General features: G+C 34.9%; 2 protein-coding genes across 2 annotated transcripts in view; one reads left to right on the top strand and one right to left on the bottom strand.

Annotated features, from left to right (window-relative positions):
- LOC105216605 (disks large homolog 5) overlaps positions 1-19,947 on the top strand; it is a 264,508-nt gene that overhangs the window by 24,654 nt on the left and 219,907 nt on the right. The window lies entirely within an intron of this gene.
- LOC105216604 (protein spaetzle 4) overlaps positions 1-19,947 on the bottom strand; it is a 28,780-nt gene that overhangs the window by 4,853 nt on the left and 3,980 nt on the right. The window contains exon 2 of the mRNA XM_054227987.1: positions 19,941-19,947. This exon is cut by the window's right edge and continues 285 nt beyond it. Coding sequence (XP_054083962.1) covers positions 19,941-19,947 — 7 coding nt within the window. The remainder of the gene's footprint in view (positions 1-19,940) is intronic.

Consider the following 19,947-nt stretch of genomic DNA (forward strand, 5'->3'; position numbering starts at 1 on the left):
TAAGCACTAGTGAAGATATCGGTGCAGAACTTTGCATAAATACTATTTTAATAGTGTGGCAGCCTCATTCTAAAAATCGCCGAAATCGGACCATAGGTTTTTAAGGCCCCATATATCGAACACGAGGACCTCGGTACTTCTATCCTAATATTATGGTTTCCAACTTTCAATAGACTTTATACAATATATATGACGAATATGAGGGTCAAATTGTGTATTATATAATATAAACAAAGTTAAATAAGTAAATTGCGAGAGTATAAAATGTTCGGTTACACCCGAACTTAGCTCTTCCTTACTTGTTCTTGTATAGTTTTCTTAATTCTTTGTGTCTTAAAATCCGCGGCTCATAAAGATTTATACCTCAAAAACTCCTAAAATATTAGAGCGCGTTAAATTATAATTGAAATGGCCCAAGTGTCGACGACTAAGAATCTGAAATGTGAGAGCTTCTCAGCTCGAATTAAAACCGCTTTCTTAAACTCAATTTCCAAACTAAGGAGCATGAAATTAAAAGCAGTCTGTTTCGCAAGCGTGAGATGATTGTTTCACCAGCTAACTGTATGACGATTAACTTCAGCAATTTCTCACCTTATTTAAAAGCAATTTGCTTCAGTAAATCATGCACTTAAAATGCATGAAAAACGACCAATTTTATAGCCAACCAATCAATCGGCCACAGATGTGGGTTACCACGAGTCAAACCGAAAGAAAACGCGAGTGAAGCCGCATGAAAAACGAAATGAGTCGAATGCGCGAAGAAAAATGAAAAAAGTCAGTAAACTGCTCAATGAAATGAAAAGAGAAATGCGTCAATCAAGCAAGCGTTGAACACAACGCAAACAACAAACAATACTCCAACCGATCAAGCGTTTCCAACCCATTTCAATCAACTCACCGTCAACGGTACCCGTAAAAAGCTTTTTATAACGGCACCAACACCGTCATCGCTGCAACGCGCTGGCCGCGGAGCTGAGTGAGTCGCATGACTGGGTGGGCAGACATTAGCCGACATTATCAGAGACAGGTACGCGTCGTATAGTCGACGTTCATCATCATCGGTGGCGGTAGCAGGTTGGTGGTTTCACTTGTGGTTAAGTGAAATGAGAATCAACAAAAAAAAAATAGAATGAATGAAGTAAACAGTATCTTGGGAAAAGCGTTGTCTGTCATTATCGCCTTTTGCTGCACTTTTTTTCAAATTCTTTCTTCATGGTCTGCGCCCATCGCATTCTTGTCTTCTAACGATGTTTTTTTTTTTTAATTGGCGGTGAAGTTACGGTAAAAGTTGTAGTTGAAGCGTGATTTGTGTGTTGCAATTGATGGTGATTGGTGTTGTTGTTGTAGCGGTATAAATCAGTCACCACATAGCTTTGAGGAATGTAGTCGAGTTGACAATTCTTGGCTTGATATATGTACATAGATCTTTATTCGATTCGGTTACGGAAAGCCATGTGATCGTGACAGTAATATGGATTTGTGCTTGGGTCGAAAGTAGTTGATGTGTTGTTTCACGAGCTGTCAATAGAGTTCTTAGATACAGAAGTGAAACCTCGAACTTTTTATAAACCCACTTACAATGAAGAATCTTTTTACATTCGAGGAAAGGAGTTTGTGAAGTCATTTTATTAACGTATGAAATCTCTTATTTCTTAGATCCGCAGTTGAGACCTCGAACTTTTTAAAACCCGAATTTCAATGAAGAGTCTTATTTCATTCGAGATCAGTAGTCTGTGCAGACCCTTTAATAACCATCATACTTTGATAACAATCTCCAGAGTTGAGAGCTCGAACTTTAAAAAAAACTGAATTTCTAATTCGAGGAAAAGAGTCTGAAGACCCTTTAATAACCATTATACTTTGATATCAATCTCTTAAGTCATTGTTATACGAAACCCTTTTAAACCCTTTCATGAAAATAATAACATTTTCCCAACAAATTCCACACTTTTTCAATGTAGAGTCATCAAAGCATGTCTCTCAGTTATGTTCCGCGCTTTTACTTTTCAATAATAAAACCTTTCCATTTCCCCATACCGGTGTACGTATGCATACATTTATGCAAATATGTTTGTAATCAATATAAATGCGCTGCATAATTTCCATGTCGATGCCCTCAAAATGCAGTGAAAGCTTTTCAAAGCGGGACTTGGCTGAGTGATTGTCGCTACTCGCTGACCGGACGAACGGACAGACGAATGACTGAGTGGCGGATATACGCTTCACCCTAATCAGCATGGCAAATTGCATACAATGAAAGTGTTTTGTGACCTGTAGGAAAATAAGTATTGGAGACCAAAGCTTTTGATCTAATGAAGTCCAAGTATAATATTGAATCTGAAAAACCCTTTTGGGTTTGCTATTTTGCTTGACTCTCAAAGATTCGATGAGATCGAGTATAATAATATTGAGTTTAAATAGTGGTTTTCTGAATTTTTATGGTTCCATTCTTCGACGGTTTAGTTTTCGTATAGCGGTACTAGACGCTTGCTCAAGCCTTTCATTCAATTATTCGAAACATGAAGTAATCTAGAAGTTTTAGGCCTATTTCGAAGAGGTCATGGATTTTATGAGAACTTATTTCCTGGTAAAAATTTGTTTGACGGTTTGCCATTACTTGTGGAATAGCGACTGCTATTATAATATCAATTTTATCCGGGATTGATGTCTAACATATGTAAGTCCTTTATAGGTTAGTAATTTTTGACTAAATAACGCTTCCAACAAGATTCTGGAAATATTTTTTTTATTGATTCTTGGTCGTCGAAACATTATCGGATTCCGGAGGGATTATCTAAAGTTTGTCCTGCTTCTGACAATAAAAATCTTTTGCTTGAAAGGCCAAAGGTTGATGTCGAGATCCATATTCAACTAGATCTATGGGGTCGATAATCATCTGAGATCTTTGGGATCCAAAGTACCCTTAATCGAGCGATAATTATCCATATTCAGCTGTGAGCTATGGTATCCAATGATCTATTGAATCCCTCACAGAGTCATCGTTACTACACTTCATTACCACACTTCTCACAGTTTTTCTTACTGGGTCGATAGGTATTTATGTTGGCGACATAAGCGTCTGTCTCTGTGACTAAATAAATGTGTTATTGCACAACAATGTCTCCGTTAATGCATACATTCCAACGACATCAACAGATGTCACAATCGAATATTATATAATACAATAAAAATAAAAATTTTCTTTTTACAACCGACGGCAATTAAAATGCTCATAAAGTTTGTATATAGTTATTAGCGAAAAAACAATAGATAAAAGCTTGAAGATAATCGTAAAGCGACACGCTAAATGAAAACTAATAGAAATATTAATTTTTACATACAATAATAACAATAAAAGACATAAAGACACCAACAGCCGCGTCACCAATGTCTAACATGGCTCAGATGCGGGCTTACTTCAGCTGTGGTCGTTGGTAACCGGTTGAAGAACTAACGCACGTAGTTTAGTTTGAATATTTTTTTCATTGTTTTTACATCTATTTGCTGCTTATGTCAGTGCGGAAAGTGTAAAAGCAACACCTAATACTATATTTTGCACATTACTGGCTTATCAGCTCATAAAAATACTGTAAAATTATAATGGTATTGTGAACTAAAATCGTATTGTTATGTCTAAATTAAGCGGAAGAGTTTAAAAATATAGATACGGTGTGTTTTTGTACTAAAAAGTGCTATCGAAGCAGTTCTTTTTCTTTCAGAATCGAATGTAATCAATATAAAACCTCACCTACGTTTTTTCCTGTTAATAATTCAGTACTTTGACCGTTGCTTGGTCACGAATATCGATCAAACAATGAATGAATGTTAATATATGTCGGTCCCTGAGCAGAAGAGATTCTCTCGAAGGAAAAAGAGAGAGAGAAAAAGAATAATTAAATATTCCTTAATAGTCTAAAAGCTTCTTTTTTCGATAATTGAATATAGATTTTATGATTATTGCTCCTTCATTTAAACAGTTTCCTTTAGTACGAATTTCCCGAAAACTTTAGCAACCCTGAACTGTTAATGGACTTTTATATAATCTGTCTACCGATTGAAAGTAGTTTCTTATAATTTTATGTACACTTGTACTTACACAATTCACCCGTTTCGTTTCTAAATTACGTTTTTGAAAAAAATTTGGACTAAAATAAGAGTAAAGGAAAAATCACATGGGAGTGCTTCCAAAAATTCAAAAACATTATGAAAGTAAGGGAAGGGTCCAGTATGTTTACTATATTTAAGTCTTTTGTTGTCGAAATATGTAGATCAGTTGATGTCAACAAAAGACTTAAGAAACGAACTTTTTCTCTTATAAATTGTATAGTAAAATTTAAAGAGTGAAAAAGGACGTTTTGGTATTTTATTTTAAAACGGACGTACTAAAACATATTTTGGAATTTTTTTTCGGAAACTGTAACTTTATTTGTATTATTTCCAAAAAATTTTCATTAATACCTAAATTTGAAGAGATAAATAAATTTTCAGTTTAAATTTAATTATCAATGAAAGCGTAATATGTATTTTAGTGAATTCTTAAAGAATTGTATTTCACTCCAATGTGAAGGCTGTAATGTAATATAAATTTTCGTTATCGAAACTTTTAATTATTTTTAAGAATGAATATGTTTTTAATCATAAAATAGGTCTTAGTAGATATAGTGTTCCAAATATGGCAAATATTGTCAGGGAAGACTATTTAGGTATCGATTGCTCCATATAATTTGAGAAAGATAAAATTGAGAATGTGTTGCCCTTTTTTGATAGTATACCCTGCATAAAAATTTCATCACCTTTAAGTACAAAAATTATATTTTAAGAAGCATGAACGATTGATTTGCGAATAGGTCTTTAAATCAGTCCATGTTTCGTTTGCTCCGAAAGTTTCCGGAAAAATATATTATGTCTACAACTTTGCTTCCGCCGTTTTGTTTTTGTAAATTTAAGGCTTTTTTTGTATAAAAACGGTTACAAATGTCGATGAGCCTCAGCCGCACTTTTCTTGGAATTAAAAAAAAACTTATAAATGTCTAGAATTCGGCTTAAAAAGTGACATTTTCAGTTGAGAATAAATTTGGGATGCAAACAGATCTCTACAAATATTTTGTTGGGTTAATGTTGACACAAATGTCCAAGATCGATATAAAACGATTTAATCGACCAGTGCTTGACCCTAGAACCATCTATTGGAAAACGGCGCAAGCAAAGTTGTACGCCTAATAAAATCAGAGAATTTTTGTTATACACATTCAAAATTATTGTTAACTTTCTATAAGTAGGATATTGAGTCTTGGTTTTTTATGCTCTCATCTTATGAAACGGAGAGTCAAAGTGTAGTATTTAAACAAGCTGATGAGCATAATTTACGCTAGAATTGTAGATGATAGTGAGTGAAACCTTTTAATTCAATCAACAGTTATGACTGAGTGATAGTAAAATGCTCGAATTATACGAGTGGTATATGTTTAAGTGTAGTATAAGTGTAACCCTTGAAAAATTTGACGATTTTCGTGAATTTTTTTTAAGGAAAGTACTCGATCGAAGTTCTTTGGACATAATGAGGTATATTTAAAGATTTAATTTGTACAAAAATATTGAAATTTAACGGAGTTATGCGCTGTCTTCGGAGATGCCAAAAGCAGTTCCCAAACTGCTGACATGGTTCCGGCCAAATGAGTATTGAAACAATAACATTCAAAAAGGTTATTAAAGGGCCTACGATTTTTGAAAAATATCAAAAATTAACAAAATGACATAGTTCTGAAAAAAAAGTATTTCTTTTAGGTTTAAAAATGATCGTTTTTTAATGCGAAATTGACAAATCTCAATCAATCAAAAGCATTGGAGGACATTGCATAGTAAATATATGCATTTTTGAAAAACGTCGTTTCGAGAAAAACGCGTTGAAACTTTATAGAGGCTTATACCTGCGACCGGTGGCTTTTTAGAATGCTGCTATTCAAAAACTATTCAATATACGACCTTGCCGATTTCACAGAATATTTTTAAACTATCGAATAAGCGAAATAAAAAAAAAATTTGAAAGTGTCACACATGTATAGCCCCTGTACATATAATACATACATATAATATAATATCTAGCGAAATCTTGGATAAGAAGAGGAAATCTTATTTTTAACATACTCAAAAAATAAAAGTGATTTGTTTGGTGAAATAAACATCTACGAGCTATAGGTAAGGAATGAAATTTAATTGTCTAAATAAGTCAAAATTAGGTTCGAGCTTTATAAGCTTTGACACTCAAACAATTTATGAAAATATAATATATAATTTTAGCTGCATTTGCATTTTTTAACAAATTATAGAAATATTTTTGGAGATTTGACAATTAATGTCGAGAAACAACTACCACAATACAAGCACATTCGAATATATCCTTCATCCTAAAACTATTCCTTATGGTCACTGAAGTTGACCACAGAAGGAAGGTATATGAAAAATCTATATTTAGAATAACATGATTTCGAATTAACTCTGCCACAGTTAATCTTTAGAAAATTTTCGAAAAAAAAACAATAATCTGTCTGTCAACCGTCAACTTATGACACAAACTGTTAAAACAACAAGAAAACAACTAAACCATCAGCAACTCACTTGACAAATATAATTTGCCATGGCTTTTGACTTAATATACATTCAAGTAAATAATATAATAAACACACATATAAATAACATATAGTGCATACACACAAATGCATAAACTAACACATTCACCTGCGACTGCACATCAACGCATTCAGTGGCGACATTTGTCATTTAACCGACACATTTTGTAGCCAGTTGACTTAATAAATACGACAATTCTTTCACATCACACACGAGTGTACTACAAGTGCTATTGTGTGAGTGTGTGTGTGTTGCTGAAAAAATGGGTCATTGGGGAAAAGAAGCGTCACAGCTTATAAGCAACTACTGTTGCGCCGCGCTCTTTGCATCAATGTGCGCCTTAATGAGCCGCGATAGTAAAAGCATTGTAAAAAAGGTTGTAAAATTGTAGTAAAATTGTATTGTGTACGAAATATTAATTGTGAAAAATGTCTGTTTTGGAGTGGGAAAATATTTGTGGAAAGCACATTGCTATCACTTAGCGTTCACTTATCGGTTTTTTAATGCTTTGGCAATATGTTGCACTGTGTAGAATGATGTTGTAGAGTCAGGGGTTAAAATAAACAGATATGATATTATCGGATACGGGGTTCTTCATAGTTCCCATCGAGGGCGCTACCCCGATTATTGTGTTCTTTCGATTTTTTTGCTTCAAAATAGCTTTAATGGTCGCTAAGTCTCTTTCCAGCGCGAAACCATGGAAGTCGGACAACAGGAACAACTCAGTTGGGGACCTGTCTGACAAATATCATGGATTCTAAAAGCAATTTTTGGAAATTTGAAAAAATTTTTAAAATATTTTGAAACGGTACATCATATGATTGGCAAGTCGAGCGGTTACATGATCGATGTATCCAATATCTTTCATAGATATGTCTAAGCTGTTAGTTATCCCAATCAACAATAATTCAAAGAAAATATCGAGGGGGAAGTAAACACTGGATGGTTGTAAAGCTGGAATAAAAACTAGGACCCGATCCATTGGTAGACTTGACTTTTAAAAAATATCTGCCAAAAATTATTCAAATCTGCAGATACTTTTCTCAAGTCCTCATATACAGACTATAGGGATCTTCTTCTGTTGACTTTATGCCGATTATATCTATCAAAGTGATTGAAATCAAGCGCATATATATTCTAGAATATATTTGTATTTGATACCAAAAATTTATGAAATCTGTCCAAAAACCTTCATAGTACCCATCCAACCAATATAATGCAATATATTACACGTCTATTCAGACTCCCTACAAATTTCGGGAGTATTTAATGTGGTTCTGATTAACTGAGGCAAATCCGATCCCTAATTTCGTACGATGTCAAGACCCTCATTGAATACTTAAATATTATGATTGATAATTTATGGGTATGCATTTCAAGCGCATGATTTTTTCTTTTATCAATTCGATTTTTATTCCGCAATATACATATAAAAATCCCGAAATTTTGGGAATGATTTCATACTGCGCGGTTTTGTGGCGAGATGTGTATATAAAAGTTAATGATATATACAAAAAACCCGAAATTTCGGTATTTATTTCCTGATCACAAAATCCCGACCTATTTTTTATATATTTTTTTTTAATTTTTTTCATGTTTTTTAATATTTTTTTCTAATTTTTTAAAGTGCACCGTTATCATAAAACATTTCCAACATTAATGAAATGTGATTTTGATATCTTTACTGCAACTTTCCCTGATATGTTGCAATTCTATTTTTTAAGTACTTTGAGATTTTTTAATTTTCTATTTCATTTTCCTTTCGCATCTCTAATGATGCATAACACCGGGTACTCATTTCAAATGTCTGTAATTAGAAATAAATCAAGCTTTTCAGTTTTTCCAAAACGCCGAAATTACGCTGCTTACAAACAGACTTTCATATACATATTTGTATGTACATATGTATATAACTGCATTTTAATGGCGCATATGGCGTGTATTTAATTAGTTATTATTAATTTCCTGTGATTACCCAGTTTTCCGTATGATTTACAACGTGAAAGCGAAAGTAACAAAATGTAATTAGGTTTTTTGTGGTTTCTCGCTTTCGTGCGAGTACTTTATTTGTGAGTGGTGTGTCGAAATGCAATGCCATTCCATTGAATGTTGTGGTACTTATACATACATAATTGGTTTCATAAATGCACAACGGCCTTATCAAAGTGGCTATGATGAAGTGGCATTACACTGCACTTTGTTTGGAATGTGTGTGAGAAATAGGGGAATGTTTCACTTCATCGAGCATTTGTGTTGAGTTTTTTTGTTGCTTTTGTTGTTTTTTTTTTCTACAGTATTTGTTGGTGTTTCTTATTTATTCAAGGAAAAATTTTGACTATTTTTTTCACAAAAAAGTTCACTTACACTATAGATTAGATACATCGATATATTCGACACGAAATTATTTTCTTTAAGCCACTGTCTTAGATCGAACTTCTAGTCACAATTTCGAATATCCATCTAATGTATTAAAATTCTAAGCCTTTCTTATCTCTACAACCACTTAATTAATTACTTTGCACCTGCGCTTTTCCACTCTCAAGATCACAAATCTTTCTTTAACACCCTCAAACATATTTTAGATTTCTTTTAAGTCTTTAATAATAATACACACACAATCAAACCTTCATCAAATATTAAACTTCAAGCACTCAAAGACACACGAAGAAACAACGTCATAAAGCACAAACATAAGCCAACAGGTGAATAAACGTGCAAATATTCACTTTTCATTTCCATATATTGCGCGCAGTAAAAATAGTAATCAACATAAATCGAAAAGGGAGAAATAAAGCCGATTAACATAATTACGCTGGTGATCGAAAAAAACAATTATACAAATGTCGCATCAACATAAATACAAACATAAATAAAAATGCAAATCAAAGCGGAACAAAGGAATATGTTGGGATTATCTAACACTTTTACTAGCAGCTGACAAGTGAAACGTTCGTCGAGTTATGGGTGCATAGAAATTTATGGATATATGGTATGAGTCAATGTTAAGTATGTTTTAGAGGCGGTTTTGGTAGAGATTTGATATGGAATTGATAATATAAACAGACGCGACTGACCGTAAAACATATAAATACTTATCGTTATAAAATCTTGGAACGGAAAATTGTTGGCCTAACCACTTAGCAGATTACAAATACTTTACTTCATATTAAATCCATTTTATTTATGCCGCGGTACTTTATATATTAAGTAGCATAAGATACAATATATTTTCCGTCTTTTCATATCACATCTCTGAGACCATGTTTCAGAAAACTTCACTATATAGAAGGGTGTTCTCAGAAAATTTGAAAGTAACAGAGAATGAAAACCAATATTTAGCCACGGATCACGAGAGGAGACTAAAAAACTACTTTTGCGCAAAAATTTTATCGATATATAAAACAACATATGCTGGATCTGTACCATAGGTATTTTACTCAGATTAGTGAGGAGTAATTGTAAGAACCAGAAAAAACATGGATCCGGAGTAATTTTGCTCTATTCAATCTTTATAACATACCACAATGAAGCTTTATTCAATGGTTTTCTCATCGAAACTGTCCTCCTAATAATCCCAATAGGGATTAAGTTCGTGCTCTTGGCACTTCACTCGAGATATCGGATAAGGTTCATCTCGAGTCACCCCTAAACGACGCTAGAGCAGTGCTTCGGGTCGTTATTTTGCTGAAAGATCAAAGCTAACGGTAAATCATTGGCATAATCCCCATTAAAATGTTCTGTTAAAATGTCTTTGTACATGCGCCAGTCATTTTACCCCCATTTTGCAGAAGTGAACATACCCCGTATCAGGGGAAGCACCCCCATACTATGATTCATACATTTTGTTTGATTTTGTTTGTGTAACGTAGGTTGAATTTTTGTTATTCTTGTCGCCTGATATAAAGTCCACCATCATTCCTGAAGTCATTAAACATGGATTCATCTCTCCATGCCACTAGATCTCAAAATTTGAAGTGCTTTTACTGGTTACCCTGCAAACGATATCCCACGCTAGATGTTCTTCTTCAAAACTTTTGGTTTGGATCGTGCAATTCACTCATATACGAAATTTTCACGCATATGTGTTAACACATTTACACCATATGTATGTTCCATTTGAGCTCTAATTTCACCTGAAATCATAATAAGGATCCACCATTCTCATTCGTGGTAATTACATACCTATCGTCGCAAGGTATTGTCTTTTTCGGTCTTTTACGGAGCACATTTTCAAAAATCTTATGTTTCTTTAAGAAACGAACTTTTTTCCGTTTCAGAATATCTTTTATGGCAACAATAAATTACAGTGAAACTTCTCTAACTCGAATCACCATAATCCACAAAAAAATTTCGAGTTAAAGAGACTTCGAGTTATAGAACTTTTCATTAAAAGATACATTTTTTAAAAAGCTGTAAAATATAGATTTACCCACAGTTTTAGTTATTTACTTCGCAAAAAGTTTTAGTTAAATACACCAAAACATGTATTCTGTAATTTTGTTTGTTGCAGTTTGCTATTATTGGCTCCTGACGTCTGTATCTCATGTCTTTGTTACACGATTTATGAAATCTATAAGTGTAATATCATATTTTTTGCTCGCCGCCATACGAATGTAGGGACTCCTTTAAAATTGTTCCTTGATAGTACAATTTTAAATTTTGTATTATGCCCTGGTCGAAAAGTTCGATTTATGGAAGGAAATTTGTATGAAATTTTACTTCTATTGCCTCTTGAAGAGTTCGAATTATGGAGAACTTCGAGTTATGGAAGTTCCACTGTAATTTAAAATTTTAAACTTTAAATTTCACTGATTTGCAAATTTTTTAATATGCTGCATTTAAGGGGTTAGAGGTAGTCAGAGACATGGAAAAATTAGAATTTTCAGTAATTTTTTTTTTTGCTATTAAATCATGTTATCTTACAAAAGTAATAATAGGCATTATTACACAATATTTTGACTTGCAGTCACGAAAATTTGAAAAAAATATATGTTCCAAAGTTAAAGCTGTTTGTTAGTTTTATAAATAGATAATCATGGGCCAGTTTGAAGCTTTTTTTTTCAAAAGTAACAAAATAGCGGCCACAGGAATTTCTTATCTAGATTTTCGGGAACTGGTCTTAAAAATTGAAATTTATGAAAAACAAAAAAGCTTCGATGTGGCCCAGGATTATTATCTATACTAAAAGCTGTAGAAATTTAATTGAAATCCACTGATCCACTGAAAAATAATTCCAAACTTTCCACAAAGTTTTTTCTTTATTTATTTTCTGGCATTTAAATAAATGTGTTAGCATGTAAACCAGCAAATGCTTTCTTAAAAGACACATCTGTTCAACTGATTTAATTCTGCTGCGTTGCCAAGAACAACAACAACAACACGGTCATCACCATCTCAATCGTCATTTCAATTACAAATCAATCGAATTGATGTTGTTAAATGAATTATTTATGTACGAATAAGGAGCCGAATATGCGCACACAAGCAACACGCAGCAAGTATAAGTACCGCTCTATGTATAAATGTACACATGTATGTGTGTTTGCGTGCGCGTGCAGTCGGGCCAACTGGCTGTTACACTTAACCAAATTTAGTAATTCAAGCAGCGAGCAGCTGGTGAAATTTTTATCTCTGTTGTTTCAACCGAAATGGAAGTTAAGCGCAACAACAACAACACAAGCAAGCAAGCATAGAACATGAAACAAAAGCAGCAGCAGTAGTAAAAGCAAAAACAAAAACAAAAACCCAAGCCATAGTTGTTGTTTGGTGTGTGGGAAAAGCGCGAAGAAAGGTTATTATTAGAAATGTTCGCAGAATCTTATTGAACTCTTTGAAATCGTTTGATCTACAAAACGTTAATAGCCGTTTTGGTTTAAACAGGCCTCGTGTAGCGCGCACACATAAGTGGCATTTAAGTGGCAGCTAATACTTAAGTGAAATCAGCTGTATGCACTTGTTATTGTTTGTGTAGTGGTTGGTTTGGAGAGTGCGCGACTTATTAATTAGCGGTACTTTAACTAGAACATCTAGAGTTTTCTTCTGCGCTGCAATTAAATTGTTTGGTTGTCCGAAAGAAAGTTAGGAAAAAGTAATACAATTGATTTTTTTGTGGAAAGTGTTGTGGTTGGCGGTGAAACAAAAGACTTAAGAAACGAACTTTTTCGATTTTTATGCATTTTTTTTGGTATTTTTAGGGGTTTGTAATATTTAAAGTGCATCAAATATATTTATGTCAGTAGGTTGTGTGTTCAGTTATAGAATTATATGCTCTGCCTACCCGAGATATAACTACCAATTATTTCTATGTGTAATTTCATTTTCGCTATACTCTTGAGTGCTATCATTACGTCAAGTCAATAGCCAATATTAGAAAGAAGCAGCTGGTGATAGGTTTAGTGGAATGCTTCTGACCTAATCGGTTCAAATGTTCATAGAATACTGTAATCTATATCAATAAATAGGGCTGGCATGCCTATCGGTGGTTCAGAAAGTGTTAGAGGCGAGCAGGCAAAAATATATATTAGATTAAAATAATAATGATTTTGACAAACTGGTCTACTAACCAAAACTAAATAAACATGAAGATGTTAATCGCAGTTTACATTATAATAACACATTCTTCTACTTCACTACTGAAGTCCATTTTTAGAGAATGCGTATATTTGACGATTATTGAGATGTAACTTGAATTTGTAAGAACCTGGTAGTAGCTCAAACTGCCTCTATCTCTGTATTAGGAAAGTGGGAAGAATCTGAAAAGCCGGTTTGAAGAGTCCCAACAATATAAAGGTGTTTTCTATAGGGACGCTATAAAAGTAGACCGATATTTTTTCCCGCTATTTTGACATTTCTTTTCAGTCAGGTTTGTCATTTCATCATGGAAAGTTATACGATCCAACAATGAGACGAATTTATTAAAATTTACTACCGAAATTCTGAGTCAGTGGCCTCAGCTTTAAGAGCGCTAAGTCCAATTTATGGTCGGCTCATTACAGGCTGAATGGCTTCGTCTATAAGTAAAATTTTCCTCTCGAAAACTCCTAGTGTCGTCTCATTGGATGTTGACATCGTCTTTCGTACAAGATTTGGCGCATGGTGAATATCTGGTCAGTTGTGGATTTTTCAGGTCCAAAGCCACACTGATAAGCCCAATCAGTTTGTTGACGGTGGGCTTTAGTCTTTCACACAGTACGTTCGATAGAACCTTATACGCGATATTTAGGAGGCTGATCCCACAGTAATTGGCAAAGATTGTGCGATCTCCCTTTTTATGGATTGGGCAGAGCACGCCAAGATTCCAATCGTCAGGCATGCTTTCTTCCGACCATATTCTGCAAAGAAGCTGATGCATGCACCTTATCAGCTCTTCGCCGCCGTATTTGAATAGCTCGGCCGGTAATCCATCGGCCCCCGCCGCCTTATTGTTCTTCAAGAGGGTAATTGCTATTCGAATTTCTTCCTTTTCGTGCTGTCGAAAGCAGCTTTAAAATCGACAAAAAGGTGGTGTGTGTCGATCTTCTTTTCACGGGTCTTTCGTACAAGATTTGGCGCATGGTGAATATCTGGTCAGTTGTGGATTTTTCAGGTCCAAAGCCACACTGATAAGCCCAATCAGTTTGTTGACGGTGGGCTTTAGTCTTTCACACAGTACGCTCGATAGAACCTTATACGCGATCTCCCTCCCGAAAATAATGCGGTTTGGTGCGATTTATAGGCCGACGGCGTCATTTGGGCCGTACATCTTCCGTAATGAACAAGACCTCAATGATAACCGAATATTTTTGACCCGAATTGGATGATATGGACTTGAACAAAATGTGGTTCCAACACAAGCCACGCAGTGAATCTCACAACCGATTTATTGAAAACCAAGTTTGGTGAACGTGGTATTGCCGAAATGGCCCAGTTAATTGGCCGCCTCGGTCGTGCGTTTTGACGACGTTAGACTATTTCCTGTGGAGCTACGGCAAATCTATGGTCGATGCCAACAAGCTAGTGACGATTCATGAGCTGCGTAAGAAAATCAAACGTGAAATTGCAGCAGTATCGGCCGTTTTATGCTTGAAAACCTTCGAAAATTGGGTTCAGCCTCTGGGCTACTGCAATCGTGCCCGTGGTGGCCACGCAAAAGAAATTGAGTTCCATACATAATGGCATCGCAAGTACTTTCACAGGAATAATATTTCATTGATATCTCAAACCGTTTTAGTTTTATATAAAATTTTTCTAAAACTTCTATTGAAAACCCCTTTACACTACCTTCTAAGTGGCTAGAAAAAGGTTTTAAGACTGTATGCAAGCATATCAGATCATCTACAACTAAAGACCTCTGAAAATCTGGGAAGATTATGAGCTCGAATATTCCATTCTCTGGTCAATTGTCATAGAAGTCGCGAGAAGTCGCTGAGACTGTGACGTCTTCGTATTGGAATTCATTTTATTAGAAGTTGAAAATCATCGTATATGATGATGGTTCGACAGGTAATTTACTTTACCGCCCAATGGAGTCACTGTCACAAGATTTTTAGAATATTCTCGTAGATGACAACTATTGAAGTATCAGCTGAATTCGACTTATAGTATTGTTTAGACAGCTTGTGGTAGAAAGTATGCCTATAGACATTAGAAAAATGGAAAAATAGTAATAACGAACGGTGATTCGATTTTTGATATTGGAAGGGAAACCGGAAGCTCTTTAAGGTGACAAAAAGTAGGTCATCCGACTCGATATGAACCGTCATAGGATTAAATAAAAATCTGAACTTCATTTTCTCTTTTGAATTGCAAAACGTTCTTTAAAAAATTAAGAAAATATTTTTTTATTATTGAACCGATATAAGTAAGTGTTTTATAGCTACATTAGACCTAAAAACAACAAATACTCCAATAAGAATGTCTTTTTCATAAACCAATTTTTTTTTTTTTGATAAAAAAATCTCCAAAGCAAACTTTTCCAAAAACCCAGAAGCTAAACACGCCAAATAAAAATTCATTAACTCTTTTCTTCGCATTATTTCACCAAAATTTAGGCAACAATTGCTGAATTTCGCCAATGTCACTTCACTTTTGTTTAGCCAGACCATAAAAGACGCGACTAGGAAGTAGAAAAAAATCAAACAGAATTTGAAAAAAAATGTTGTTAATTAAGTGCGCACAGCTGACTCAGTGGCGACAATCAATTTCACTTCCCAATCAATTTACACCACGTTGTGACAATTGCGACATGGCGCACGCTCGTGTTTGTTGGCAACACGAAGAAACGGCGATAAATTTGGTGACTTCCATGGATTTTTGCATACCAATATTTGGTTTTGTGATATACTTTGTATGGCAGTTCGTGGAAAAAAAAAATCATAATAATAATAAATAAAAGCTTTAATGGCAAAAACAACGCAAAAAAAGTCGAGCCGTAAAAGAAATGTGTCAAACGTAAAACGCTTTACTATTCAAAAAGGCGAGCGCACCAAATATTGTAACGCCGATTTATGCGCTACAATACACTTAAATACATACAGACATAGTATATCCATATAAAAAGTAGCAAAGTAATGTAAATATGTGTACGTGTCTATACGCGTGCGCAATGAAAAAAAAAAAAACTTTTTACTCTCTTTTACTCAGCTCCTCTATCTCATCACCACTCTTCTACATAGTAACACAGTGATTTCATTTATATTTCTTATTGTTGTGGTTGTTGTTGCTCTTTGTTCTTTGTTTTTGGTGCGTAAACACTTCAATTTGGTGCTCACATTCGCATTCGCTAAAGAAAGTGAAACTTTTTTATATAAACAACACAATGGAGCAACAACTTAATACATATGGTAGACCGTATGTGAATGTATGCACGATAAAAGGAGCGTAAATGTGAAAGAAATGGGCGAAAAAGTTAAAAGAGAAAAGAAAAAATGTGGAAGAGGCAGAGAAATATGAATACTTAAAAGAAATTATAATGAAAATGATTGCGTAGTCATGCGGCGCAAAAGTGGGTTTGCTCTTACTACTGCTATTGTTGTTGTTGCTTTTGTCAGTCATTTACAGTATTTTGTAATTTGTATGCACGTGATTCATTGCATGGCCATATGGATATTTTACTGTAGTAAAAGTAATTTGTGTGACAGACAAACTCACATAAATATAATGCAGAGCAAAAAAAGCTCTACAGTTATGAGTTGAATGCAAAAAGCTGCGTGGATATGAAGAATTTATGCAAGCGATTTTTATAAGTTTTATAAAAAAAGTTTTTAAATTTAATTTTGATTAGACATTTTTATATTTAAATTTTTAGCAAAAGCTTTTAAGCAGTTCAAAAGTTCTTAAGCTATTTTTAATGCTTATGTAAAAGCAATTACCCGCTTGAAGAACAACAAAGCGGCGGGGGCCGATGGATTACCGGCCGAGCTATTCAAATACGGCGGCGAAGAACTCATAAGGTGCATGCATCAGCTTCTTTGCAGAATATGGGCGGAAGAAAGCATACCTGACGATTGGAATCTTAGTGTGCACTGCCCAATCCATAAGAAGGGAGACCCCACAATCTGCGCCAACTACCGTGGTATAAGTCTCCTCAATATCGCGTATAAGGTTTTGCCGAGCGTATTGTGTGAAAGACTAAAGCCCACCGTCAACGAACTGATTGGACCTTATCAGTGTGGCTTTAGACCTGGAAAATCTACAATGGACCAGATATTCACCATGCGCCAAATCTTGGAAAAGACCCGAGAGAGAAGAATCGATACTCACCATCTTTTTATCGATTTTAAAGCTGCTTTCGACAGCACGAAAAGGAGCTGCCTTTATGCTGCGATGTCTAAATTTGGTATCCCTGCAAAACTAATACGGCTATGTAAGCTGACGTTGAGCAACACCAAAAGCTCCGTCAGGATCGGGAAGGACCTCTCCGAGCCGTTCGATACCAAACGAGGCTTCAGACAGGGTGACTCACTATCGTGCGACTTCTTTAACTTGATCCTGGAAAAAATAATACGTGCTGCAGAACTAAATAGAGAGGGTACAATCTTCTACAAGAGTGTACAGCTCCGATGATATTGATATCATCGGAAACAACACCCGCGCCGTTTGTTCTGCGTTTTCCAGACTGGATAAAGAAGCGAAGGGTATGGGTCTGGTGGTGAATGAGGACAAGACGAAATATCTCCTGTCATCAAACAAACAGTCAGCGCATTCGCGTCTTGGCTCCCACGTCACTGTTGTTTGAAGTTGTAGATAATTTCGTTTATTTGGGAACCAACATCAACAACACGAACAATGTCAGCCTCGAAATCCAGCGCAGAATAACTCTTGCCAACAGGTGCTACTTTGGACTGAGTAGGCAATTGAAAAGTAAAGTCCTCTCTCGACGAACCAAAATCAAACTCTATAAGTCGCTCATTATTCCCGTCCTGATGTATGGTCCTCTAAACATTGGCAACGGCGAATACCGCAGACGATGGAACGATGAGCTGTACGAGCTATACGACGACATTGACATAGTTCAGTGAATAAAAAGACAACGGCTACGCTGGCTAGGTCATGTTGTTCGAATGGACGAAAACACTCCAGCACTGAAAGTGTTCGATGCAGTACCCGCCGGAGGAAGCCGAGGAAGGGGAAGGCCTCCACTCCGTTGGAGGGACCAGGTGGAGAGCGACCTGGTTAAACTTGGGATCTCCAACTGGCGCCGAACTGCGAAGAAGAGAGAGAGGTGGCGCACTATCGTCGATTCGGCTATAACCGGCTAAACGGTTGCAACGCCAATCACATACATACAAACATTGGCTACGGCGAATACCGCAGACGATGGAACGATGAGCTGTACGAGCTATACGACGACATTGACATAGTTCAGCGAATAAAAAGACAACGGCTACGCTGGCTAGGTCATGTTGTTCGAATAGACGAAAGTGCCCCAGCTCTGAAAGTTTTCGATGCAGTACCCGCTGGTGGAAGCCGCGGAAGAGGACGACCTCCACTCCGGTGGAAAGACCAAGTGCAAAGTGACCTGGCTTCACTTGGTGTTTTCAGTTGGCGCCAAAAAGCAAAAAGGAGGAATGAGTGACGCGCTCTGGTGGATTCGGCTATAATCGCTTAAAGCGGTTCCTACGCCAAATATATATATGTAAAAGCTTAGAACAGAAGAAACAACATACAGTCAGTTTCTCAATTCAAAATTATTCAGGATTAATAGGACTGAGTACAAAATTGAAGCTCCTATTTTCGTATTAGATAAAATGACAATGTGGGTGACCCTGTATATAGGAAATTTTTAATAAAATTTGTTTAAACAATAGATTAATTCTGAAAATATGCGATACATTATTTTTTAAATGGATAAATTTATGTCTGAGCTTAGTTTTTATCTAAAGCTTACGATAGATGGCGCTGTGGTACATATTTTTGCTCATTTTATGGTTTTCTGTGAAAAATAATGCGAAACAACTTAAAATCAACTATACTTTTATTGACTAATTGAAGAAAAGTTCGAAAATTTACAATTTTTGAATATTTAAGAAGAATTTTTTATTTTTGAATTTAAAAGCTTAAAGTTCACCATTATTTTTTTAACGAAAATAAAAAATGTGAGTTTGTAAAATTTAATTTTTTAATTTTCATTATAATTTCTGGACTTATAGCCGACATTATGAGTAATTAAAATTTCAAAAACAAAAGTTTTTGAAAAAATAAATTTTGAAAATTTTTTCATTGAAAACAATAAATGTGAGTAGGAAAAATTGTTTTTTTTTAATTCTGATCAAAATTTATGGACATATAGCCGTTTTTGTGAATAATTGAAATTTCAAAACTTTTGTTTTTGAAAAAATAAATAATACATTGTTGTTGTAATATGTCCCTTGACCTATTAATATCTAAAAATTTAAGAAAATTTTGAAAAAATCGAGCTTGCATGACTCAAAATATAAGAATTAATTCGAAAATTATTTTTAAATTTTTTTTCGAAAATGCCACAGATTATTTTTTTAATTTGTTGCACTCAAATTTACCTAAAATTCTGTACAAACCTCTTAACCAAAAAAAATATTCCCACAATACCTACACAAACCCCATTTAATTGTTATCTCTTTATCTCTTATAAATAATTTACAACGCTCAGCAGCTCACTGCCGCGCCAAGCACTCACACATTCTACATACATTACAACAAATACGAGTACATACAAAAGACTTAAGCCACAAACTCGCTTTCAATTAGGCAAGCCACTTTGGCGCTGTTACATTCTGCCACGGCCCAGAAGAGCGCCGTGGGAACCTTTGTGCTTGCGCTTGTGCGAAATTCGCAAATTCTGTTTGTTTACTTACAATTAAC

The sequence above is a fragment of the Zeugodacus cucurbitae genome, chromosome 3, assembly GCF_028554725.1.
Source record: "Zeugodacus cucurbitae isolate PBARC_wt_2022May chromosome 3, idZeuCucr1.2, whole genome shotgun sequence".
Lineage (NCBI taxonomy): Eukaryota > Metazoa > Arthropoda > Insecta > Diptera > Tephritidae > Zeugodacus > Zeugodacus cucurbitae.